Source organism: Eptatretus burgeri, chromosome 12, assembly GCF_056783735.1.
Source record: "Eptatretus burgeri isolate ZD-2024b chromosome 12, Ebu_testis_v1, whole genome shotgun sequence".
In the NCBI taxonomy this organism is placed as follows: Eukaryota; Metazoa; Chordata; class Myxini; order Myxiniformes; family Myxinidae; genus Eptatretus; species Eptatretus burgeri.
The window spans coordinates 27,228,835-27,255,488 of NC_140972.1; the positions used below are offsets into that span (position 1 = coordinate 27,228,835).

Genomic DNA, 26,654 nt, shown 5'->3' on the forward strand with positions numbered 1-26,654 from the left:
CCGATTGCTCTCGGGTGGAACGCGGCAGCTCCGTCACCACCATTCTCGGGTGGAGTTCCTGGGGGGGGAACACCTGGGGAGGGGATGTCAGAGGGAGGAGTGCCAGATGGTGGTGTACCTGCGGGAGGAGTACCTGAGGGAGCCAAATGGCGAACCGACACAGTGGTCTCCCTGCCATCCGGGAGCCTGACATGAGCGTATTCTGGATTAGTATCGATGAGTTCGACCCCCTCCACCATGGGTTCATACTTGCTTTGTCGTACCGGGCGTTTCATGAACACTGTACCGGGATGGGTTAGCCAGTTGGGCACCGATTGGCCGTCAACATAACGTCGCTGGTGAGTAAACATTCGTTCGTGAGGAGTTGCATTGGTGGACGTGCAGAGCAAAGAGCGTATGGAATTCAGAGCGTCGAGAAGGGTAACCTCCCACCGCTCAGGGCCCAGTCCTCTCGATTTCAGCGCCAGAGTTACGGCTTTCCAAATAACTCCATTATATCGTTCCACCTGCCCATTACCCTGTGGGTTGTAACCCGTCGTTCAACTAGTTGCTATGCTGTGCTCTAATAGGAATTGTTTTAGCCCGGCCGACATGAAACACGGCCCTCTGTCTGAATGTATGTACGAAGGTTTCCCAAACATAGCGAAGAGGTCAGACAGACATTTCACGACAGTGCCGAGGTCATATCCGAGCACGGAAATGCGAAAGGGAACCTTGAATATTCATCAACAACAGTGAATATGTATCTGTTGTCTGTCTCGGTCGGCAGGGGCCCTTTGAAGTCGATGTTTAATCTCTCGAAGGGGGAAGTGGCCTTGATCAGTCTGCCAGATGCCGCGCCATAGAATCTGGGTTTTAGTTCAGCACAAACAGGGCATGAAGCATTCATTTGTTTAATATCTTCAATAGAATAGGGAAGGTTCTGTCTGCGCACAAAATGTGCCATTCTGGTTACCCCCGGGTGGCACAGAGACACATGGAGGTCTTGGAAAGCCCGACTGATTGTCGCCGAACAGTAGACCCGAGAGAAGGTGTCTGCAGCAGGGTTTTCCCTCCCGGGCCGGTAAACTATGTCGTAACTATAGCAGGCTAGGTCTATCCGCCATCTCATAATTTTTTCATTCTTAATTTTCATGTTATTTTTCCCATCAAACATGAATGCCACGGATCGTTGGTCCGTAACGAGCGTGAAGTGGTTTCCCAGTAAGTAATGTCTCCATTTACGTAGGGCCTCGACAATGGCGTACGCTTCCTTCTCTATTGCCGAGTGTCTCTGCTCGCTTCCAGAGAGAGTTCTCGAGAAGAACGCGACGGGTCGCCCAGACTGATTAAGCGTAGCAGCTATCGCATGATCTGAAGCATCTGTCTCCACCACGAAGGGCACCGAGCTATCGATCGATAATACCACGGAATTACTGATATCATCTTTGAGGTTGTGGAAAGCTGTTACAACAGCGGCATCTGGTGGAAAGTTTTTGCAATGCACTAGGGGAGGTATTTTCTCGGAGTATTGGGAAATCCATCTCGCATAGTAAGCGAACATCCCTATCACCCGGCGCATTGTCTGCAGGTCCTGAGGTGGTGGAAGCTCACGGAGCGGGTGCAATCGTTCAGGATCGGGCTTAATCGTGCCGTCGGCTATTGTGTAGCCGAGAAGGTCAATTGACCTTGCCGAGAATACGCATTTCTCGTAGTTGAGGGTCAGATTATATTTTCTAGCAATGCTCAAGAATCTGTCCAGATTCATATCATGTTCCCTGATCCCTACCGCACACTGTGACATTGTCCACGTAAACAAAAGTGTCTTTGAGGTTTTCATCTGAGATGATGTCGTCCATAACCCGTTGGAAGCAAGCTACTCCATTCGTGACACCGAACGGAATCCTCCTGAATTGGTAGAGGCGCCTCCCTCCCTGGAATGCGGTGTAAGGTTTGTCTTCCTCTCGGATGGGAATTTGGTAATAGGCGCTTCGCAAATCGATGGTGCTGAATATCTTATAATTGGCCACGCGTTCGACCATCTCGTCTATGCGCGGCAAAGGGTAGGCATGGAGTTGGGTGAAACAATTGACCGTTTGGGAATAATCGACAACCATTCGTTTCTTATGATTCTGATTGGCGGTGACCAACACCTGTGCGCGCCATGGCGAATCGCTCGGTTGTATAATTCCTTCTTCCAGTAATCGCTTGGTCTCTGAAGTGATGAAGTTCATATCAGCAGTGGTATATCGCCGCGATTTGATCGCTATCGGTTTACAGACCGGCGACAAGTTAGCGAACAGCTGGGGGGACGTTACCTCTGCGGTAGTCAAGGCATTTAAAATTAGACGAGGTTTGCTTCCTCCAAAGGGTATTTCGACGCTCGTGTGCTGCTTGAGGACATTATGACCCAGAATTACGTCTGCGCATAAATCACGAAGCACGAGTACCCTTACATCCCGATGCGTGTACCCTTTTACGTCCAATTCAACATTGCAGTACCCTCGTACGCGGGACTGCAGTGAGGTGGCGGCCATGCATACCGTATTGTCAGTCAGGTGGATTATCCATTTCCTGCCCTTCACTAGCGAGCTGTTGACGAAACTTTCAGAGCTACCGGTATCAATCAGTGCCTCAGCCATATGCCCGTTAATTCGTACGTTGATGATAGCCTTGGATAGATTCCCCGGTGAGGCTGCAGTTAGTTTCTTTTGTGAGTAGAGAGCCGCAGAAGTGGGTTTATTTCTCCGTAGAGTAGATTTACATACCCTGGCATAATGCCCTTTCTTGTCACAATTCATGCATGTGGCATCTCTGGAGGGGCATTTGTGGCGGGGGTGTCTTTTGTACCCACAAAAGAAGCATTTACCAACCGGAGTAGTTGCTGAGGAGTTTGACGAGGTCTGGGTATCCGACTCCTCGGGTTTTTCTCCATCCCCTGTGTCAGGCTGTGTCTGTGTCTGTGGGGTTCCTTGAGTTTCCACCGTAGCGGCGTTCATTAGCAGCATCGGTGTCCCAAATGACTCAGATTGCTGCTGAGCCGTATCCATCGCTCGAGCCTGGTCAACTACCTTTTCAAGAGTGGGTTGCGCTTTCTCTAGTAAGCGTTGCCGTATGTGGGCTGATCTGAGTCCTTGGATAAATGCCTCCCGGGTCGCTTCATTTCTGTGTTCCTCGGCGTTTATGGCCCGGAAGCTGCCGTCTTTTCCCAGCTGTTTCAGAGCTTGCAGGAACTGATTGATTGTCTCCCCGGCTGCTTGCTTGCGTGTGTTGAGAAGATGTCGTATGTATACCTCGTTCTTGCGCTTCACGTAGAGCGCCTGCAGCACGTCGATCGCTGCTTCCTCGGTGTCACACTCCGAGAAGAGCCTGTATACGCTGGGCGAGACATGATTCACAAGGGCGGCCAATTTGTCGGCTTCCTCTTCGATGATGGTCAGATAGTGTGAGAAGGAACAGAACCAATGCGACCATTTCATTTCTGAGTCAGTCGCGTTTGGGTCTGCGTCGAACCTCTCTGGTTTGTAGATCTTGTCCATCGTTGGTTGAGAGAGCCGAGAAAACCAAATGGAATAAATTGAAATGAAAACGAGAGAAGAACCTTCAGAGTGTAGGCTTTATTCCATTTGATTGAAGCCGCTTCTACGGGCACATCAAGGGATACAGGTGCAGCAAGGAGTACATAAGCAGTAAGGTATACACGTGCAACTAATCACCGCAAAATAAATCAGTATAAGCCCGGAGTCCGATATACTCTCAATTCTCACCATTCAACGAGCACCAAGTGAACCGCCGCCGTAAACGACAATGCCCCTGGGACAATCCCCCCGACCGAGCGGAACCTTAGCTTTATCTATTCCGTGCTCGAGCCGTGCAACATGTGATCACACGTCACGACCTTCAATTCACCACAACGTCCATCAACTCCAATATAAACACAAGATTCGTGTTACCACTTCCATCGAGACAAAATTCCTGTCGACAAACATATCGTTTCGCCAACATGCAGAGATTTAATTCCTCGTCAATGGGATATCCATCATCGGCCACCAACTAATGCCGGTACACGGGACACTTCAATGTCCATATCAAACCTGCATAATCACTTACACTATATGTAGGGCTTGTAGGTTGGCCTAGGCCCGAGAGTATGGAGATCTTCACTGTTTTTTAGAGGGGGGGGGGCACTTTTGCCGACAAGACATCGGTGTGAAAGCCGCCACACCGCCTGCAGGACTCCATAATGGCTGCCATTAGACCCTGAGTCTACATACTCTGACTCCATAATGGCTGCCATTAGACCCTGAGTCCACATAATCTTACTCCATAATGGCTGCCATTAGACCCTGAGTCCACATAATCTTACTCCATAATGGCTGCCATTAGACCCTGAGTCCACATAATCTTACTCCATAATGGCTGCCATTAGACCCTGAGTCCACATACTCTTACTCCATAATGGCTGCCATTAGACCCTGAGTCCACATACTCTTACTCCATAATGGCTGCCATTAGACCCTGAGTCTACATACTCTGACTCCATAATGGCTGCCATTAGACCCTGAGTCCACATAATCTTACTCCATAATGGCTGCCATTAGACCCTGAGTCCACATAATCTTACTCCATAATGGCTGCCATTAGACCCTGAGTCCACATACTCTTACTCCATAATGGCTGCCATTAGACCCTGAGTCTACATACTCTGACTCCATAATGGCTGCCATTAGACCCTGAGTCCACATAATCTTACTCCATAATGGCTGCCATTAGACCCTGAGTCCACATACTCTTACTCCATAATGGCTGCCATTAGACCCTGAGTCCACATACTCTTACTCCATAATGGCTGCCATTAGACCCTGAGTCCACATACTCTTACTCCATAATGGCTGCCATTAGACCCTGAGTCTACATACTCTGACTCCATAATGGCTGCCATTAAACCCTGAGTCCACATAATGTTATTCCATAATGGCTGCCATTAGACCCTGAGTCCACATAAACTTACTCCATAATGGCTGCCATTAAACCCTGAGTCCACATAATCTTACTCCATAATGGCTGCCATTAGACCCTGAGTCCACATACTCTTACTCCATAATGGCTGCCATTAGACCCTGAGTCCACATACTCTTACTCCATAATGGCTGCCATTAGACCCTGAGTCTACATACTCTGACTCCATAATGGCTGCCATTAGACCCTGAGTCCACATAATCTTACTCCATAATGGCTGCCATTAGACCCTGAGTCCACATACTCTTACTCCATAATGGCTGCCATTAGACCCTGAGTCCACATACTCTTACTCCATAATGGCTGCCATTAGACCCTGAGTCCACATACTCTTACTCCATAATGGCTGCCATTAGACCCTGAGTCTACATACTCTGACTCCATAATGGCTGCCATTAAACCCTGAGTCCACATAATGTTATTCCATAATGGCTGCCATTAGACCCTGAGTCCACATAAACTTACTCCATAATGGCTGCCATTAAACCCTGAGTCCACATAATCTTACTCCATAATGGCTGCCATTAGACCCTGAGTCCACATAATCTTACTCCATAATGGCTGCCATTAAACCCTGAGTCCACATAATCCTCCTCCATAATGGCTGCCATTAGACCCTGAATCCACATACTCTTACTCCATAATGGCTGCCATTAAACCCTGAGTCCACATAATCTTACTCCATAATGGCTGCCATTAAACCCTGAGTCCACATAATCCTCCTCCATAATGGCTGCCATTAGACCCTGAATCCACATACTCTTACTCCATAATGGCTGCCATTAAACCCTGAGTCCACATAATCTTACTCCATAATGGCTGCCATTAAACCCTGAGTCCACATAATGTTATTCCATAATGGCTGCCATTAGACCCTGAGTCCACATAAACTTACTCCATAATGGCTGCCATTAAACCCTGAGTCCACATAATCTTACTCCATAATGGCTGCCATTAAACCCTGAGTCCACATAATCCTCCTCCATAATGGCTGCCATTAGACCCTGAGTCCACATACTCTTACTCCATAATGGCTGCCATTAGACCCTGAGTCCACATACTCTTACTCCATAATGGCTGCCATTAAACCCTGAGTCCACATACTCTTACTCCATAATGGCTGCTATTAGACCCTGAGTCCACATACTCTTCTTCGTTGAGGTTAACCGGGCTGCAAGCAGAATCGTTTGAATACTGAAACCATATCCTGATATCGTGATGTTACTTTTATGCTTCACGTTGTAACACTCATTTGTAACCATTGTGTCAACTTGATGGCATTTGTGGCGGATTATGATGGGGATGTTTTCACATTTGAATATTATCGGCCGCACGTCGGGGTGGGTGGGGGGCACTTTCGACCACCAGGGGCCGCCAGTGGCTCGCGGGCCGTGCAATGAAGAACAGGATGGCCAAGAGGTACACACACTCGCCTTTACGTCGTCCAGCCAGGTTTCGAATGTTGGCCCAGCTATAAACCGTCATCTCGGTGTTTCACAGGCAGGGGGCTTCATCAGTGTGTGCACTTGCGTCACCATGGAGGTTAAATGGGACCCTGTGTGCCTGCATTAGTTCGTGGATGTTAAAGATCCCACGGTGTCCTTCACAAAGAGTCGCCATCAAGAATTACCCGACACTAACCTATGGAGGGTGTTGCATCAGAGGCACACACACCCTCAGTCCATGATGCCACCCCGCAGCCTTGTCAGTTGTCCTGCATCCAAAAGAAGACGATGACATGCCACACACACACACAAGTTATTTTTTGAAAATAATTATCCACAGATGTGGAGATTGCATCCAGGGGAAAGGAGACGATTCATAAATTTTAATAATTTAAGATCCTTGTAATTAACGGCTTTACAGCAATATACGATTGACTGTTCACCTTGAGTCCTGCATAATTTATACCATTAATCATGCATGACACCATCTTTTTTTAACACCCTCAGGTGGTACACTTGGGGGTTTCAAGTGGCTGCAGAAAAAGTTTTGCTTGGGGAAAAAGGTAGTTCATGATACGCAGAAAAACTGCTTGCATTATACTGTTGCAGCTATGCCCCATGTATTCACACACGTAGGATTTTCCCCCAGACAGATATTTTTGAAGTTTATGTGAGCCGGATCCTTTTTGTATGGAGAATATTTTTTGGGGGGGAAGGAGATACATTGTGAGTTAACATGTTCAATTTCTCTTTAATTTCTACATCTATCAATCCATATTTTGACCCTTCTTCAACTCCAGCTACTCATCCATCGCAGGTCCCTCACTCTTTACCTTTCAAACCCTGCAATTCCTCACGACCCTTTCCTCTTCAAACCTCCCCCACCCCCTTTCCATTCCACATCCGAAACCATTCTCCAAGCGTCTAAGCGTCGGATCCATCATGCATCTCGATCTACCAAGCACTTCCATCTGCCGGACGCTTCAATTCTCCAATCATCTCCATCTGCCGGACGCTTCAATTCTCCAATCATCTCCATCTGCCGGGAGGTTTTGTCTCGTAGTGCTCCAATCTACCACACACCTACCAGGAGTGCTTTCGACTCGTCTCATTTGCCAGGTCTCGACTCACGTCATGTGTCAGGCCTTTTGATTTGCCTCGCTCTTGTCCATTAATCTCTCCTTACCACGCAAGAGTCCTTTGGCCAAGCCTGTGCTCACGTCTGCCTGTTTAGACCATGAGAGCCAAGGGAGAGCTTGCATGCTACACAAGCTGCACTGCCTGGTCAGACCGTGAGAGCCACCAAGAGGGAGCTTGCAAGTGGCGCGGGTCTGCACACAGCACAGAATAACACACATCTGTGTAAGGTGAGGCAGGAGCCGTATCCATGTTCCGCTCTATCTACGTTTCCCCCGAAGATTGATGGTGCGCCATGTCCTGTGTATAGACTAGGTTAAGACCGTGCAAGTGGGCTTTTAGGGTTAGGGTTAGCATAAAGAATAATTACTGTTCTCTTGTGCCTTTTCATTGTGATTTTTGTCCTTCCATTGTAAATACATGCTCATGATTAATATCGTAAATACCTGCCATTTCTGACTGAATGAACCTTGTTGTGCTTGTTGAATAAATGTACTGGTTGAACTGTTAAACGTTTCCAGCCTCCTCACTTTTGTCCTTTCCTCCATTGGTCCAACATCATGTGCATGTGAGACAGACAAGAAGGTTTGCTCCACTGATTGGCTCTGTGATTAGCCAACAGCCAACCACGGTTCGTTCGGCCTAACATGCTAAATAGACAGGTGGCTGTTGAGGGCATGACCCCTAATTAGGGTTGCCATGCCAATGGTAAGATAACGCGCAATCAAGGAGCGAAAACCCTGCTTGGCTCAGCGGTTCTAATCGGCAGCTGCAATTGCCGAGCATCCCATCGGAATGCAGAGTTATCTGTGGCCAGCGACCTCAGGCCCAGATGTTGGGTAAAGGTCCGAGGAGCTCCCTCGTGATAACCTCAGACCCCGGATACGTAACAATATGAATGACACGATTTAATGCAAAACTGAAAGCCTGAGGAAAGTCAAACAACCACATTTTAAGGAAAGTTTATTCAAACTGTCCAAACAAAAATGTCACAGAAGACCAAACAACAGTTGTTTTTTTTTTATTAATGAAAAGCATTATTTTGTGCTTGCTTGTCTTTTCATAATACAGTACAAATTTTTTGTCCTTAGGTGGGGTTCAGTCAGCAGCAAATCAAGAAAAACATCAGAGATGGTTTTGATGCCCTCACTCTGGGACCACTGTGGTGACCCAGGAAAGATAATCTGGATTTCCATCTTGAATTGGGTGGGAAATGACTTCACACACTTCGTACGGATGGTATGTCCTGTGGTTGGGATTAGGAAAAGAGTAAAATGGAAAGTAAGATTCATTTGTTTCTTATTTATGCGTTATGCACGTCCAGGAAGTTAACCTATGAGAAAACACGACAGTTTGAGTTAGTATTTTTATTCCATTTCAGGGATTTATGTAAAAGTGTTGAAAAAAATATCTGGAACCTGTACTCACTTCACATATTGTGTTACTTGCGGTATTTTAGTAGTCCTCGTCTTTAGCATCTGAAATGGCAATACAAATGGTCACGACTTTGTAAAATGAGTAAGAACTCTCATATCCAAACTAAAATATGACCTCACAAGCACACATTAAACTAGAAGGGCACGTGGTAGAGCAAATACCTCCGTCAAGCTGAACAGTATACGTTTTGTATCCCACTGATAAGCCGGGTATGGATCCAGACCTGAACCAAAACCGAATCGACTTGTTCTCGTCACCTAAGCAACTCATCCACCAAGTTTTGTCATAACTTGTCCACGTTTTGAAATATCATGCTATGTATAGTTTCTGGCCCCATCTCTCAATTGTGAAGAACAGCTTGAAAAATTAAAAAAAAAAATTATCGTGTCCAGATTTGGATGTTCACCAAAATCGAATCAATTCGTCCTTGTCCATCACACAACCAGCCTGTCAACCAAGTTTCGTCCGAATCTGTCTACAACTTTTTTTGGCATTCTTGTTTGCATCATAACAATATGTCAACCAAACCATCAACATTTGAGCAAAGAAAGACTGACCATGAGCACTTCTGAATCTTCTTCAATTTGTCCCTGCCACTCGTAACTAAAACAAAAACAAGGGAAAAAAAAAAAAAATAAAATAAAAAAAATAAAAAAAAAAACTTAGTGATGCTTTACAATGCACACGAGGAGAACTTGACATAATTTGACATTGCGACGTTGACCGATATTGCCTCTGCCAACATTATTACATCATTATCATACTTGTACCAAGTTTGATCTAAACCTCTTCAGCTGTTCTCAAGTATCACATTTTTACCTGACATGACCTTTGACCTCTTCACGCAGACGTCTAATAAGTTCATCTTTGCATCATAATATTGTTATGGTTCTGGAAGCCATATGCATTCAAACATACAGATGTCCCAAGAGTCAGTTATTCCGTTAAGTAAATGTGAGACAGGTCCCTTCCTTTTGTCTAGTGGGAGAATCAAAGGTGTGCGTTGAGATGTCCTTTTAGGCAGGTTATTACATCTAACGACCATCCAACAGACCATCCAAACAAACCAACAAAACAACCTGCTACCGAACAAGCGCTTCACCCGCCCAACCGGCGACTCGCTGTCCGAGGCAAAATCCTCTTGCAGTGGTTTCTTCTTTGCGGATCCAGACATGCCTGAAGGGGGCGGGGTTTTCCCGGTCTGGCCGAGACCCCGCCCAGAAGGGGGCGGATCCGTGGAGGTCCTGTCCAATCGGGGTGGACGGTGACGTCTGTTTCACAGAGCCCCCGCCTCGTTCGGGGAGGTCCATAAAAAATACCACGCGATCCTCAGAGTGTAAGTTTTTTGGAGGAGTCAAGTTGGTTGGTGTGCATCGTGCAGTTTGAACTGGAGTCTGGGGCATTCGAGTGGAGTTCTGCATTTGGCCGGCGTTCGTTGGAGTTTTTGTGGGTCCCGTCCGTGACCCTGATCTCCGCCCTGGGACTCCGACTGCTCCGCTCGGGTTCCTCCACAGGCACGAGCCCCACGCGTGTGACTGTGGGCCAAGCCGCACAACCATTAGCAGGTGCCGCACCGTGGAGCACCCCTCCCTTCAACGTGCAAGTACCCAAGCGAACTGCAACACCCAGCTCGTCTCTCAATCTCTGGCTACGGGGGTCTTTTAATAAATCATCTGAGTGTGCGTCTGAGTGTGTGGGCCCGTCTTGTAAGTAGAAACTGTATAAGTGTTTTTGAACATTGTAAATTCTTGCTTGTATATTCCACGATAAGTCTTGCTCTGTGTCTTCTTTATTGTAAATAAATTACTGTAGAAATGTTCCCAGTTCGTTTTTGTCTTTTCCTTCATTGGTCCAGCATGGTTCATATTTGAGTTTTAGCCGGGTTTTTATACCAGATAATCCGTTCGTTCTAGCTGGTACGACCTAGGCAGATCCGCTCACTGCATCCGACTGGAAAGGTAGTTGGTAGTCGGTAGAGTGATCCGGTTCGGGCAAGGCATACTGAGGGCATGGTTCCCCGGTAGACGACACCGCATAGTTAACGAGGTAAATTGGTTCTCGACAAAAAGACCTTACGCTACGGGGTGGAGGTATTGGCATCCACTGTCGCTTAAGCGACCCGCCGCCTCACGGAATTATCCGAGAGGGACGGCCTACAATTCCAGAGAGTCTAGTGGGAAACGACATAACCTCCCCCACCTAGTGGTCGTTCTCGCCACCGACCCCTGGCCCTCAACAATATATACTTAAACCAAGTTTGGTCAAAAACCCCTCAATGGTTCACAATGAAACAGAAGACCAAGAAGTAAAGCCGAAGAAGTAAAGAGTAAAGATGGAGTCATCAGTAGGAACCTGCATAGGATTCAGGTTTCAGCCGCTACTAACCAAGTTAGCACGGTAACAGGATTTTTACCTAACGGGACCACTGCCCCTTTACCACTTGACCCCGTAATCTAATCAGTTTATCTTTACATCATTATACATACTTGTACCAAGTTTGACTTGGATCCCTTCAGCCATTCTGAAATTATCGCGCAAAGAAAACCTATCACAGACACACGGACAACCCAAAAACATGATTCTTCTAATGACTGTCAGCGGAGGCACAAAAACTGTTTGTAGTTGGGAAGATCCATATGCAAAAATGAAGGCACCACCAATTTATCAAGTGATGCCACCCTCGCACCACCTGAAGTGTACACAACATCGCGAGTGCCTGCAAAGTCCCTGATGAAGACCACTTGGTAGTTGAAATGTCAGACCTGAGCCATTTCTTGCTGGGCCAGCTGTGAAACTTGGAGGTGCTTCTAATTTTGAAAAGGCAAATTCTTTAATTTAAATGCAGCCAATAACTCAGCAGTATCACATTATATTTCCAGCGTTACCACTTTTGTCATTCAACCCAGCCATCTTTTTTTATTCAATTGTTCGCACCAATCAATCAATGCATATTAGTAGGGTAAGAATACTGATTCTGGCTCACTTTTCCCCATGTAAATGAATGGGGGATTTTCAGCGATTTATATTTTTTTTCCCTAAAAATAAATCCCCTTTTTATCCCAAGGTATATTTATTTGTCTCCCCTTTTAACTTGGAGGTTGAACCTCATTGAATTGAACACCTGGGGGTTGAACAGCTCACTCATTGAACCTATAAAGATTTGTTCATTCTCAAATTCCTTCAATAGTTTAATTTTCTTTGCACAATAATCCCCATCTAAAATATTGACAAACAAAACATTTGAATCTTTATATTTTTTAAGATACCCCATTTGTGCCATTACGAAATGATAAACTTCTCTTAATGCTCTTGTTTGACCACCTCCTGAGCCACAGGTTATTTTTTAAGCCCCGCCCACTTTTCTTTAAGCCCCGCCCACTTTTGTTAAGCCCCGCCCACTTCCCACAAGGTATTCAATAAGCCCCGCCCACTTTTCTTTAAGCCCCGCCCACTTTTGCTAAGCCCCGCCCACTTTTGCTAAGCTCCGCCCACTTTTCATAAGGTATTTTTCTAAGCCACGCCCACTTTTCCTAAGCCCCGCCCACTTTTGCTAAGCTCCGCCCACTTTTCATGAGGTTTTTTTCTAAGCCACGCCCACTTTTCCTAAGCCCCGCCCACTTTTGCTAAGCTCCGCCCACTTTTCATAAGGTATTTTTTCTAAGCCACGCCCACTTTTCCTAAGCTCCGCCTACTTTTGCTAAGCCCCGCCCACTCTTACATCATTTCCAGTTCATCTCTGACTCACAAAGAAATCACTAGAAAATTACAGGATGTTATGGTTTTGAAAAATTTCCCAATGAAGGCTTGCCTAGGCTTGCCCAGGGAATTTCCAAAGGAAACCACACCCACCAGTCTTTCTCTATAAAAGCTTCAAACCCAGGCTCCATTTTAAACATTTGTTCTTGCTGGCAATGGTGTTCTGTGTGCTTGTCTCGAACTGTCTGTCTTCTATGGAACTAAACCTTCAAGTTGATGAACTGGATTCAAACCTCTTATCTATTGAGGTAAGATTTTTTATTTTCCTATTTTCAAACTTTGATTGAAGCATACTCATTTAATAATTAAATAACTTAATTAATACATTATTATTTTCTCTCACAGGAAATTGTGTCTGAAATACAAAATGAAAATACTGCTTTTGCTACAACTTTGGGGGAAATTGTTGGCTTGGTTGAAGACCTTGAGTGGGATGACTTTGGTGTTCCTTGGAACTCTCTGTCTTCTATGGAACTAAACCTTCAAGTTGATGAACTGGATTCAAACCTCTTATCTATTGAGGTAAGATTTTTTATTTTCCTATTTTCAAACTTTGATTGAAGCATACTCATTTAATAATTAAATAACTTAATTAATACATTATTATTTTCTCTCACAGGAAATTGTGTCTGAAATACGAAATGAAAATACTGCTTTTGCTACAACTTGGGGCGAAATTGTTGGCTTGGTTGAAGACCTTATGAGCGACCAAGACCCACAGAACGAGTTCGTCCTTGATGACCCAACCAAAGAGTTATACCTTGGAGACCAACAAAATCCTGAAAAAGAGTTTTACAGCAATAGTACTCATTGTGAGTTATCAAGACAATACCCACTGAATAAGTTATACCTTGATGAGCCAGAATACAAGTTTTACCTTGGAGACTCACAAATTTTGAAAAAATCAGTAAATGAGTTCTGCCTTGATGGTTTAAATAACTACCTTGGAGACTCAGGAAAAGGGTTCTGCCAAGATGGTTCTAAATATGGGGCCTACCTTGGAGACTCACAAATTTTGAAAAAATCAGTAAATGAGTTCTGCCTTGATGGTTTAAATAACTACCTTGGAGACTCAGGAAAAGGGTTCTGCCAAGATGGTTCTAAATATGGGGCCTACCTTGGAGACTCACAAATTTTGAAAAAATCAGTAAATGAGTTCTGCCTTGATGGTTTAAATAACTACCTTGGAGACTCAGGAAAAGGGTTCTGCCAAGATGGTTCTAAATATGGGTCCTACCTTGGAGACTCACAAATTTTGAAAAAATCAGTAAATGAGTTATCCTTAAGAGACTTTGTAAGTTGGTTTTACTTTGAATACTTGAAATGTGGGTTCTGGATTGATAACTCACAATGTGATACATATCTTGGAAACTCAACGGGAATGTGGTTATACCTTGAAGACTTGGAAAGTTGGGTTTATGTTGGACACTTGAAACTTTTTTGGGGGCTTTTATTTATTTATTTATTTATTTATTATTATTATTATTTTATTTATTTATATTTTGGAGACTTTTGGAGTTGCTATCACTCTTTGGGATCTAAACCTATCAAGAAAGTTCTTACTCCCTCTTTCTATGTCATCAAACCTGAAAGCCTTAAAAGACAGAATTGGAAGAAAAAAAAAAAAAACGTAAAATATATATATATATAGGTGGAAATCTCATTTTGAAAAAGACTGTGTTGGGTGAGGATTGAGTTGGGGTTGAGATTTTGAATGTGAGGGTTGGGGTTGAGATTTTGAATGTGAGGGTTGGGACACACACACATACACACCAACAAACAAAGTTAAGCCTTGACTATTCAGTTGAGGATTCTGTGTTTGGGGTTCACAGATCTAAGAACGTCCCCCTTGACACACATTATATACTGTTATACACCTCGGACTTGGCCCTCGAGTGTCCACAACGGTGTATAGTAGGAGGGAGTGAAGCGCCAACCTATTGCTCCCATTGCACACACACACACAAACAAAAGTTAAGCCTTGACTATTCAGTTGAGGATTCTGTGTTTGGGGGTTCACAGATCTAAGAACGTCCCCCTTGACACACATTATATACTGTTATACACCTCGGACTTGGCCCTCGAGTGTCCACAAAGGTGTATTATCTGCTTAGTTTTGTCTTTTGTAATTCCTGTGAATAAAATGAACCTAAAATCTCTTCCCCTTCCAAATCATATATTTTATAAGTCCAAGGAACTGTATCTATTACATCAACAATTTTAAAAAGTTCTTTCGTCCATCGTTCAGTAAAACCCTTTTCAAAATGAGATTTCCACCTATATATTCTTACGATATCACCAACTTTGAACTTAGGTTTTCTGACATTAATCTCTTTTTCATATTTTAATTTTGTAAATGTTTCTGATGGCTTCATATTCGTTGACGTGTGAATCGTGTCATTATACTTATCCACAATATCCTGAATAAAAGATGACCATTGTTGTGAACCGAGTTGTGTGAATTTTTTATATAGTCTCTCTTTTAAGGTACGATTAAAACGTTCAACAACAACTGCCTTCCCTTCATTAAAGGTACTGTATAATGTAATACTGTTATTTTTTAGAAAATTCATAAATGTCTTGTTATAAAACTCTCTACCCTCATCAGTCCACAATTTCTTAGGTTTTCTCTTACTTTTATTAAATATCTGTTGAAAAGCTAACATAAGAGTATTACCTGTTTTGTTTTTTAAAGGGACAACCCACGCATATCTACTCCTCAAATCAATAACGGTTAAAGCATACTTGTACCCCTTATCATTATTGAGTTCAATCAAATCAGCAGACCAGATATAATCAACTTCCTTGGAATAAACTTTCCTTCTCTGAAACTTTGTGAATATTGGTTTATGTAATTCATCAGCTAATTGCTCTTCAGTCTTAATGGCATCATTAGAGCCTATAAGTTTTTTGAATTTCCAAGTCCAAGTTTCAATTTAGCACTAATCATCTTCTTCACGATGAACCTATCAACTTTTTCTCTCAAGGTTGGATTTTGTATCAGAGACAAATTATACAACATTTCTCTATCGGCTTCATGCTTTTCTTCCAACGTTGTGGTATTCCCATAATCAATATCGTGTCTCATGCACACTTCATCAACTCTATTGATTGGTTTACTCCAGGATTTAGGATTGTCTGCCTCATCTAATCTTTTATCTAAGTTTGTGCCTGGACCACAGAAAGAATAACCTGGAAGATGTAATTCCCCTGGTATTCCAGTAGTTGTAAATTTACTTCCTGATAAAAACTTTTGTATATCTCCTCAGAGTTTGTGTTTGGAGATAAATTGATTTTTTTTTGAACCACACACCGAACATATACCTTTTTGTATAACCCTGTTATTTTTACTTTTAATATATGAAATATTTTTAGTATTAGTTTTCTTTTTACATTTGAGACAATAACTCATTTATTTATGAGAAAAATTCCTGCAGAGTGCAAAAACCTTTTTAGTTTCCAACATGCACATTTGAATCTTAATTTTTAAAACATAAAGAATCCTAAGAAATGCCTTCACTCTCTCCTCCATTTATTTAAGAAAAAACTTGAATTAAAATCTATATCTTGTCGATGCTAATAGTCTTGTCGAAAGTATTGCAAATAGACTTGTCAATTCTTTGTTTTCCTCCTCGGTGGGTTGAGTTATTTTCTGTAATACCTCTATTCTTTTTGAATCTCACTGGTTTCCATATTTTGATATTTATTCATTCTCTCTCTTTCCTCCCTCTCTCTCTTCTCCTTTTCCTCCTTCTCTCTCTTCTCTCTTTCCTCCTTCTCTCTCTTCTCCTTTTCCTCCTTCTCTTTCTTCTCCCTCTCTCTCTTCTCTCTTTCCTCCCTCTCTCTATTCTCTCTTTCCTCCTTCTCTCTCTCCTCCTCCTCCTTTTCCTCCTCTTCCCTCTCTTCTTCAACTCCTTCCTCATCCCTTACTATACTTGAATCGTTTACACCCCATAGAATATTATACATATATTCATCAGGATTTCTTGTTATTCCTGTATCCAAAATAATTTTTTTTACAACAGGATACCAATAAAATTTCTTTTGAATTTCTAAAAGAGCCTTACCTTTTCTTAACCTTATAATTTTTTCATTATTTAACATTCTAATTAAATCTAAAGTTGTCGGTTTATCAACATCAGCATAATGCCAATCTTTTATTGAAAATACCTCATTCTTATGTTGTAGAACATATTTATTAAAATACCGAATACCCTTTTCTTGAAGGTATGCTTGAACACAGAAATGATAATTTTCTTGAAGCCTTCTTGCTGTCATTTATGTATTAGAAATATATGTTAGAATAATATTATGGCACGAAACACCTCCCCATCTTCCCATAGTTAAATCATTTTGTATTTCCTTACTTATTATATATAATCCTGTTTTTTCTGTTTTCATGAGATAAACAAGGGCAAAACCATTATTATATTTACCCTTATTAAATTCTTTTATTTGTTGTTTACTAATCGTGGCTCCACAAAACTCATTCTCGATACCAAGTGGATAATATTCTTCCTTACGAGACTGATTTAATTGTTCCAGGTCTTCGAGGTTAATTTTAAATGACCAATTATACCCTAAATCATTCATATCATACCCCCATTGTTCTATTCTCATACAAACGATACGCCCTTCTTTATAAAAATTTATTTTAATTCGAACTGTGAATTCTGTATGACCTGGAGATAATATCAACACTTCTGTATCTTTAGAATACACAGCCGTTTTATTTAAGTATATATATTGTGATAAATCGCTTAATCTCACCAAGTCATTCGCGTCAGTCGGGCTTGGATAATTTTTTAATTTATAAGCATTTTTCATGTTAATATTTTTGTTTATATTATATTTATGTCGTTCAGCCTGTGCCTTTGTGTAATAATTTGATAAATCAATATCCAGTTCTTGAGATACACCAAAGATAGAACCATCTTTACCAACATAAGTCATTTATATTAGATTAAAAATAATATCATAAAATTTTTTATTTTTGTTGAGTTGAAATAACACATATAGACATAATTGACCACAACACTTGGAATTTAATTCTTGGACTTGAAATGTTTGATAAACACCATTCTGTAAGAATTTTATGACTTCAACAGGTGGTGGAAGACCAAAACTATCAAAATAATATTTGTCTTGACTATTAAAAATACAAACCCAATGAGAACCGTTCCCATCATTATCTTCTAAGTTCATAATAATATTCTTTGTATGTTTCGACACATTTGTTAATTCATCTCTCATACAAATAACCACATTATGAATTTTTAATTTCTTACAATATTTGGCAAGTTGTAAATTTGATGTTGTATTCTTTCCAAATTCTTTCAACCACTCATCAATACTCATTTATTTATTAGAAAGATATAATCCATTACCTCTTTTCGTTAATTTTACACCTGCTTGTGCTATAGAAGAAAGCATATCTCCAACTAACAATCTCGCTTTATCAGGCAGACCTTCAAGTTTTTCAGCAAAATCTACAATTACACCACTTCCACTAATTTGTTTCTCCAACTCTTTGTTATGTCTTTCCAATTCTTTTTGAGCCTGGAGTTGAGCCTTCCTTTCGTTGGCAGTTTTGACCGCTGTTGAAATACCACCCGTCAATGCTCCAACCGCACTTAAACCAGCAAATAAAGGAATTAGAAATGGGAGAAATCCTCCACTCGTCTCTCTTATTGAATATTTTTTCAACATTGGTTTTGTCATTTTAATTTTAAGTGAGCCAGTGTCATTCAAGATTTTAACCTGTTCTCTTGTGAGCAAAACATCAATTCTTACTGCTCCTTTTCTCTGAATTGTATTAACGTTAATCGTACAAGGCTTTTGATTTTGAACACAAGATGATAGTTTATGAAGATTGATTTGATTAACATATACCCCAGTTGGTACTTTGCCACTCATTTATTTAACAAAAAATTATGTGAGACTAATCATCACACCATTATCTGTATTAATCTGCAATTCTGTTTCTTCCAAAAGCAAACAATATGTATCAACTTCTTCACTCTCTCCTCTTTCAATGTATAGGGAAGTATCCACTCGATTAGACTTTATAGTTTCTTTTTGAGCGCTCAGGTCAAACGTATAGATTGTATACAAACTTTTAAATGCTGTCATATCCAAAATAGGTTCTTTATTTCCATTACTTTCACACACCTTTTGGTAAGACTTGTATGCTTCAGCAAAATCATTTTTTTCCCAATTAATTTCCAATCTATCTCGTGGATAAAATGTTCCATCTAGAGAAACGCGAAGTTGTTTCACCTTAGCATTATCAGTCAATGCATTATTCTTATCAGTCGCAGTATCACCATCTGGTTTTTTAAAAATCATCCACAGATATCGTGGCTTTCCTTCCAGAACACCCAAATTCCACGTGTAAGTAGTTTGATTGAGTTTAACGTGTTGACATCTTCTTTTGAGGTATGATACACTGAGTGGTTTTTTTGAGTTAAGTCTTCGATTCAACATCTCTTCTGTTTTAAGATTAGGAGTATATTCACTGATATACCAACTCATCTCCTCAATTACAAATTTATTCTGATCACCAAAAGCATTACCAACACCAAAAAGCAATCTATTTTCATTATCATTCCTTTGTAGTTGAAATCTAATTTTAAGACCATACAGAACTTTATCATAATCACAAAATCCAAATATACCTTTAAGAGGAACTGCCACAGTAAAACTATTTTCTGCTTTTGTATCATCATTATACATTCCTTTCCTTTGAATATATCCAGGGTCTGTGTTTGTTCCCGTTGACATATCAGGAATAAAACCTTCGACAGACCCCTTTCCCATTCTATCACTGAATGTATAGAGTGTAAATTTCATCATTTCAGATACAGCAGAGACATAATCAACCGCTTCAACTTCTTGTGTTCCAATATACAATCGCACACTATCAAACATTTTCCAGAAGAAATCATTTACAAGTGTAGCGTTTGTGTTATTCCCAGCCTTAGTGAATTTAAATTTACACAACAAGAAACTTTCGGAGAGATTCAAATAGGTTTGTTGATTATTTATTTCAAAACTTTTTGTACCATTTGTATTCCAGTCTGTTCCAGTTATTGCATTTACCTTGAAGTAATCTTCTTTTTAGTGGAGTTTGAGATAATAATAGTATCATCCAAATCATAGATACTATCAATTGCTTCCATACTTGTATTTATTTAGGAAAAAGATGTTAAAACTTTTGAAACCCTGATCCAAGTATTTGAATTATTTTCTGTCGTTCTTGGGGGGACAACTGAGTTTTACCTTTCTTAATTTCTTTTATTGCTTGTAATTTATGAGATTCTTTCTGAGCATCTTTTATACTCTTTACAGCACCTGCTACATTTCCCACAGCAGAAGCAGTTGAACCAATTAGGTCTTTATGTTTAAGAATAGTTGAACCAATACCCATGAGAGTATCAATTATCCCATCTCCTCTAAATTGATGTCCGACACCCCTTTGTCTCTTAGGTTTATAGTATCCTCTACCAAGATACATACCTTCACCCTTGTAGTACGGGGAAAGGAACATCCCATCCCCTGTAATTATTTTATATTTTCCCAACTCGTGCTTCCTCACAATAACCATCGTATTTATTTATTGAAAAACTTCACGTAGGTGAATTCTGATGGATATAACTTCTCCATTAAAAGAGATCACACGATTATCTTGGTCGGTTATCCTAAAATTTACTCTGTGTATGGTTTTTCCTGACACAGGTAGATAAACCAAATTTTTAGGCTCCATATTGAATTTATAACCAATTGGGGTTGAGTATGCGCTGAATGAAAATATTGTATTTGTTTTTAATCCATCATTATAAGCACCATCAATCAAATCACAGTGAATTAACACCGAATTTATTCCTGAGGATATTTGAATGACATTATCACTGTAAAACGTCCCATTAGTTTCAATCTTTTTTGAGGAGAAACCTAATAACTCTCTAAATGAATTATCAATTGTGAAATCAACCTTGTAGTTATTTTTAACTTTAATCGTTGATTTTGAAGTATGTTTTTGAATGTTTATAACAATATTTTTTGGTTCATCACCCTGTTCTTTCATAAGACGAGCAATTTCGGAAGATATTTGAGAAATCTCGTATGCTCCGGTGAGACTGTTATCGTTTTGTATCCACTTCCCGGATTATAACTAAACTTGTCATTTTTCTCGGTTATATTAAATAAGGTATTATAAGTCTCCATGGACAATAAAGATGCCTCATATTCTTTTGTTGTGTCAAGTTGTAGTGGGTATGGGAATGAAGATGTGTGGTCGCTTGTTGTGAAATTAAAACTCAGGATTGTGCTTCTCATCTTATTTAATATGAGATAAAATGTCTTTATATTGAGATTTATTAATTATTTTCATGTTCATCAACTGGTCTAAAATGGCTGATGCTTCATTAAAACAATTGTTATTTCCAGCCTTCTTACTGCCGAACAACAATAACAGTCTATTAACTAATTGCGATGGGTCATTTGGAAGAAAACTAATACCTGAACCAAGGATACTTAAAGCCTGAATAATGTGTTTCTCCTTCTCATTCTTCCTACTTTTACCAGAAAGAATAACCTTATAATTTAGAGTGTTCAGCAAATCAATATATACTCTATCATCATTATTTTCCATATCCAATGGTTTATCAATATACTTTGATTCATCCCTCACAGTTGAACCTTGTCTTCCATCTTTTGTGAGAAGAAACATTAATCTCGGAGTTAGTTTAACAGGGGGTTGAGCAGAACTTAAGAACCTTAATTCATCATTAAATATCAATACCTTTTCTTGAACAAGATGAAATATTGCTGGTTGTTCTGTTGGAATGAGTCCTGCTTTGGTTTTTGAATCCGCTGAATATTCATTGTTTTGAACAGCATTCACAATATAATCAGGGGGTTGATTAATCTCTTCCAGTTGTTGAAATAAACCTTCATCATCATATTCTAATTCTCCTAAATGCTCTAATTCTTCCTCCGTCATTTGACTGAAATCTTTTAACATTTGAAGCTTTCTAGGAGTATATTCTACTGTGGGAACTGTGGAAACATCTTTCATTTTTTCTTGGGAAGTTTTTAAAAGTGGTTTAAAAAATTTCTCTTGTTTTTTTCAAATGCTTCTTCGCCCGTTAGTTTCTGTCTGCGTTTCTTCTTTATGTCTTCCTGTTGTTTTACAACTTTTGAAACCAACTCTTGATGTTCCTTAAATCTTCTTGCTCTTTCTTTTGTATCCATTTATTTATTGTAAAATATCATTTAATGAATTGTAAAGATCAACAGGGAAATTTTCCTTTTCTTCATCATTCAAGTAGATGTGTTCAAATAAATCCTTTTCTTTAAATATTTCATCAAATTCTTTATTAACATTAATGCGAGTTGTAATTTCTTCTTCACTAATCCTTGCATCTCTGCTTTTCATACGTTTGTGTTGAGTTTCTTCATCAACATCAAAACCGAATGATAAAATCTTCACTCCGCTCAGATATTTAATAATTTGTCTCGTTCCTTCTGGATTAGTTTCTAATATCCCAACACCACCAGATTTTAGTTTCTTTAACTCACTCTTACAATGTGAATATTTTGTTGTACCAAGAGAAACCTCCTCAAATATTTGTCCTTCATTCCTCAATCGCATATGTTCCTCCACTGAAATATAGTGATAATCTTCACCTTTTACTTCTCCAGGTCTTATTGCTCTAGTTGTTGTTGATACAATGCGTATCACGGGGTGTTTTTTAAGTAAATTTACAATATTCTCATTTGTACTACACAAGAACCTTGATTTATGAAAGTTTTTTCCAGAAGCAGATTTACCCACAAGATTTATAATAATAGTTGTCATTTATATATGTAATTGTTTATAAAACAAAAAATATATCCCTTAATATCTCATCTTGTTTCACAACAATATATTTATATTTTTCAGTCGTGTGCTTCATATAATCCTCAAATTTCTTTTTACTACATAATGTAGAACAATTATCTCTCCAAAAATTATTGATATCTATTGAATTTAACTTGAATAAAATAAAAGTATTAGCATTGTTTCTGATGGAACGACGAGGAAGTTGAAAGTACGATTGACTAAGATAAATACAATTACAAGAAGAATGTCTCCCTCTTGTGTAGTAGCTGTCCATTACCGTTTGGTTTCTCTCATTAACACAATCATCAAAGATAACGAGGTTCTTTTTTGATTTATCCAAATCTTGGCAAGACGGTATATCATCCGTATTATCACTAAGAATACAAGTTATAAGATTTGATTTCTTTTTACATCTCTGTGTATCACAAAATAGTTGAATTATATCTTCAATGTTATAATCATTTAGGTTTTTTTGACGTTTAAATAAACCTATTATATCTTCTTTTTGAAGACCAGCATTAAAACCTTGTGAGAGTAGTTGATACTCTGGTTGAAAACTCGACTTTGTGAAAATTATTAAATTATCATAATCTAAAAAGTTGGGAGTGAGGAGCATTTTTAAAAGTAAGCAGGTTTTTCCACATCCACTTGAACCAACTATGAGACATCTTAATGAATTTGGGAGATTTTTATGGTTGTTAAATTTTATCTTATTTTCCCAAATAGGTAAAAAGTCATTCATTTATATATTTGAAAAACAGGTTATTTAATTTATTATTAGCTTTTTTAGAAACTCTATATTTTATCCTAAGTTCAGGTTTAATTTCAAGATAATCCATTATTTTATTTATACAATATCTTGTGTTGATATTTCCCTGAAAATTACATCCATGAATAATATACAACAACAATCCTTTGAACATTTCTCTTATACGTTCAGTTTCTTCCCTTGTAAGGAAAGGTGTGTTATCATCCTCATACTTTACATTCATTTCTCTAATCAATCTTGTAAAGTAATTCATTTTTGGTGTAAATCTAAAAGAATTATTTTCCTTTTTATATTTTTTATTATCATTAATTAGAAGATAATCACAGAATATACATTGTTTATAGGCTTTTGACTCTGTGTTTAATCCCCGTCTTTCACACGCAGGACAATTCTCAAATTTGTCATATGGAGAATCAGGAAAGTCTAGCATATTTATAAAGTAAAACTTTACTTAAACTGAAATTCATCTATACTTTCAGTTGTATATTACCATCGATATCGATATACTTTTTTCATTATCAGATTCAACGACAACATTTTTATATTAAAGGTAATTTTAAAATTATCGTTAACTACTATTGAACGAAATGTCATTTCACCTGATATATTAACATCCTTTATTTCATCAAGATTTACATCTTTAGGGTTGTTGAAAAAAATACAAATTTCTCCTTGCATATTACAGATGGTCTTATCTTTTCGTTCTAAAGCTTCATCCATAAGGTTTTTGTTCTTTGATACTTTTTCTTGTTTCATTGCTTTTTCTAGTTTTGAATATATTACTAGAAGGAGAGGAGAAACTTTTGTTAGAGATACTTTAATTGATGTTCTACCAGGTATACTAAAAGCCCTTCCACTGAAGGAAATTGAAGAACTCATATTATTTACCATAATAGTTTTTATCCAATAGTTGTTATATTTATCTTTGTTCAATTTTACATCCTTGACATATTTCTCAGTATCTTTAACAGATGAAGAGATTGATTGAAACTTGTCTTTTGTGTCTTGAAACATTGTATTTATTAAGTGAAAAAGTTGGAGGATAAAATGTTTTTAAGCACAGATTCACCTATAAATTAAACGAAATTTTCATCAAGAAAATTTTAGTTCAAGCAAAGTTTTATTCTATAAATATGGTGAATACAACGTACTGCGATGTTTGTAATCACGAATATAAACATTATAGAAAACACCTCCGAACCAACAAACACACATTTAATCTATTTCATCAAATATCTCCTCTTGAGTTGGAAAGAAAACATTGTGATATCTGTTCAAAGGATGTTTTGAAGAGTAGTTATAATCAACATCTTCAATCACAAAAACACAAGAAAAATGAGTTTAAAGTAAAGGGAGACTATTATATTAAAAACACTGATGAGGCATTTAAAGGGCATATAAAAATAAGGATTTTTCAATTTGGAGAACCCGGTCCATCATCAATAGCTGAATCAATTGAAATAGTAAAACCCGATGTTGAAAAATTTATTAAAAAGACATTAAAAGAAATAAAAACTTTAAAGTTTTATATGGGAGTGAAAATGAATATGAAAAGACAAGATGAAGAACAAACTCCTTATATGAGAACAGATCTTCATTTTATAACATCATTTCAAGATTTTTTGAATAGTGGGGTTTATGAAGAACTATCAAGACAAGAGGAGGATGTTGATAATACAGTGGTAGGAAGTGGATTCAATATTAAAAAATCATCTTTTTAGATATACACATTCTAAAATCAAACCCTCTTAAAGCTTCTTCTTATATTGAATTACCAAAAGAAATAAAACTAAAGAAGGCAGTTGTTAATATTAAGAACAATGATAATAAATGTTTTCTCTGGTCTGTTCTTGCTCACTTACATCCACCAAAATGTAATTCAGAAAGAGTAAAACAATATATGAAATATGAGAATACCTTGGACATTAAAGATTTTAAATTCCCAATGCCACTAACAGATATTCCTAAATTTGAGAAAAAGAATAATCTTTCTATTAATGTATATGGATTAACGGATACAAACAAAGTTCAAATATTAAAAATTTCAAACAACTATAAAAATGAAGAAACACACATTGACCTTTTATATTTTAGTGTTGGAAAGAATTCACATTACACATACATCAATAATTTATCAAGATTAATCTCTTCTCAGGTATTCAGAACAGCAAACAAAATATATCCTTGTAAGCGATGTCTTAATTCATTTCATACAAAAGAACGATTAGAACAACATTCAAAATATTGTAGTAATCATAAATCAGCTGTAATTACAATGCCTAAACCTGGTGAAAAGATTTATTTTGAAGATTATAATAAATCTATCATGCACCCATTTGTGATATACGCTGATTTTGAATGTATCCTAAAAAGATAAATACTGCTTCTCCTAATCCAAAAGAACCATATACAAATAAATATCAAAAACATATTCCTTGTGGTTTTTGTTATTATATCAAATCATCTGTTGGAGAAAAGTATAACAAACTTGAACATTATCGTGGAAAAAATGCTTCACAAGAGTTTGTAAAACGATTAGAAAAGGATTGTATAAGACTCACTAAATTAATGAAAGAAACAAATGAACCGATGAAATTAACCAAAGAAGAAAAATTAGAATTTAGAATGAACAATATCTGTCATATTTGTGAGGGGGAAATTAAGGAGTTTAAAGTTAGAGACCATTGTCATCTTACTGGTAAATATAGAGGTCCCGCTCATTCCTGTTGTAATCTTAATTATAAATTACCTTCTTTTATTCCAGTCTTTCTTCACAACAGCGCCAACTATGATACACATCTATTTATAAATGAACTTTCAAAAACACCAGGGAATATTTCTGCTATAACAAACACAAGTCAAAAGTATATTTCATTTTCAAAAATGATATTCACAAAACCTATAACTCGTATTAGGTTTTTAGATTCTTACAAGTTTATGGGAACACCACTAGCCTACCTCGCATCAAATCTAAGCTCCACGGACTCTTTTCCAAATCTTAATTCATTCTTTCCAAAAGAGGAAATTCTCACTAAAGAGGAAATTCAGATTAAAGAGAGAATTCAAAGTAAAGAGGAAATTCTAACTGAAGATGAAATTCTAATTATAAAGAAAATTCGAACTAAAGAGGAAATTCAGATTAAAGATGAAATTCTGATTAAAGAAGGAATTCTTACGAGAGAGGAAATTCAAACAAGGAATGAAATTCAAAGTAAAGAGAAAATTC

General features: G+C 38.7%; 2 protein-coding genes across 12 annotated transcripts in view; one reads left to right on the plus strand and one right to left on the minus strand.

Annotated features, from left to right (window-relative positions):
* Positions 1-8,526: 8,526 nt before the first annotated feature.
* Positions 8,527-26,654, minus strand: part of CUTA (cutA divalent cation tolerance homolog) — a 40,989-nt gene continuing 22,861 nt past the window's right edge. For all 11 annotated transcript variants that reach the window (XM_085849911.1, XM_085849910.1, XM_085849908.1 and 8 more), the window contains 3 exons: positions 9,575-9,620; positions 9,009-9,058; positions 8,527-8,826 (listed from right to left, as the gene is read on the minus strand). In XM_085849911.1, the coding sequence (XP_085706037.1) occupies positions 8,727-8,826; positions 9,009-9,058; positions 9,575-9,620 (196 nt within the window). In that variant the 3' untranslated portion in view covers positions 8,527-8,726. The remainder of the gene's footprint in view (positions 8,827-9,008; positions 9,059-9,574; positions 9,621-26,654) is intronic.
* On the plus strand, positions 12,008-15,215 carry LOC147015295 (uncharacterized). Its single transcript, XM_085849904.1, has 3 exons — positions 12,008-13,021; positions 13,119-13,295; positions 13,393-15,215. The coding sequence occupies exons 1-3, from the start codon at positions 12,929-12,931 to the stop codon at positions 14,422-14,424; spliced, it is 1,302 nt and encodes a 433-aa protein (XP_085706030.1). The 5' UTR covers positions 12,008-12,928; the 3' UTR covers positions 14,425-15,215.

What these genes read in the sequence shown, in the direction of transcription:
- LOC147015295 (XM_085849904.1), top strand. Translation starts at nt 12,929, where the DNA reads ATGGTGTTCTGTGTGCTTGTCTCGAACTGTCTGTCTTCTATGGAACTA. An exon ending in CAAACCTCTTATCTATTGAG is followed by an intron (nt 13,022 to 13,118) that starts GTAAGATTTTTT and finishes TTTCTCTCACAG; the next exon opens with GAAATTGTGTCTGAAATACA. An exon ending in CAAACCTCTTATCTATTGAG is followed by an intron (nt 13,296 to 13,392) that starts GTAAGATTTTTT and finishes TTTCTCTCACAG; the next exon opens with GAAATTGTGTCTGAAATACG.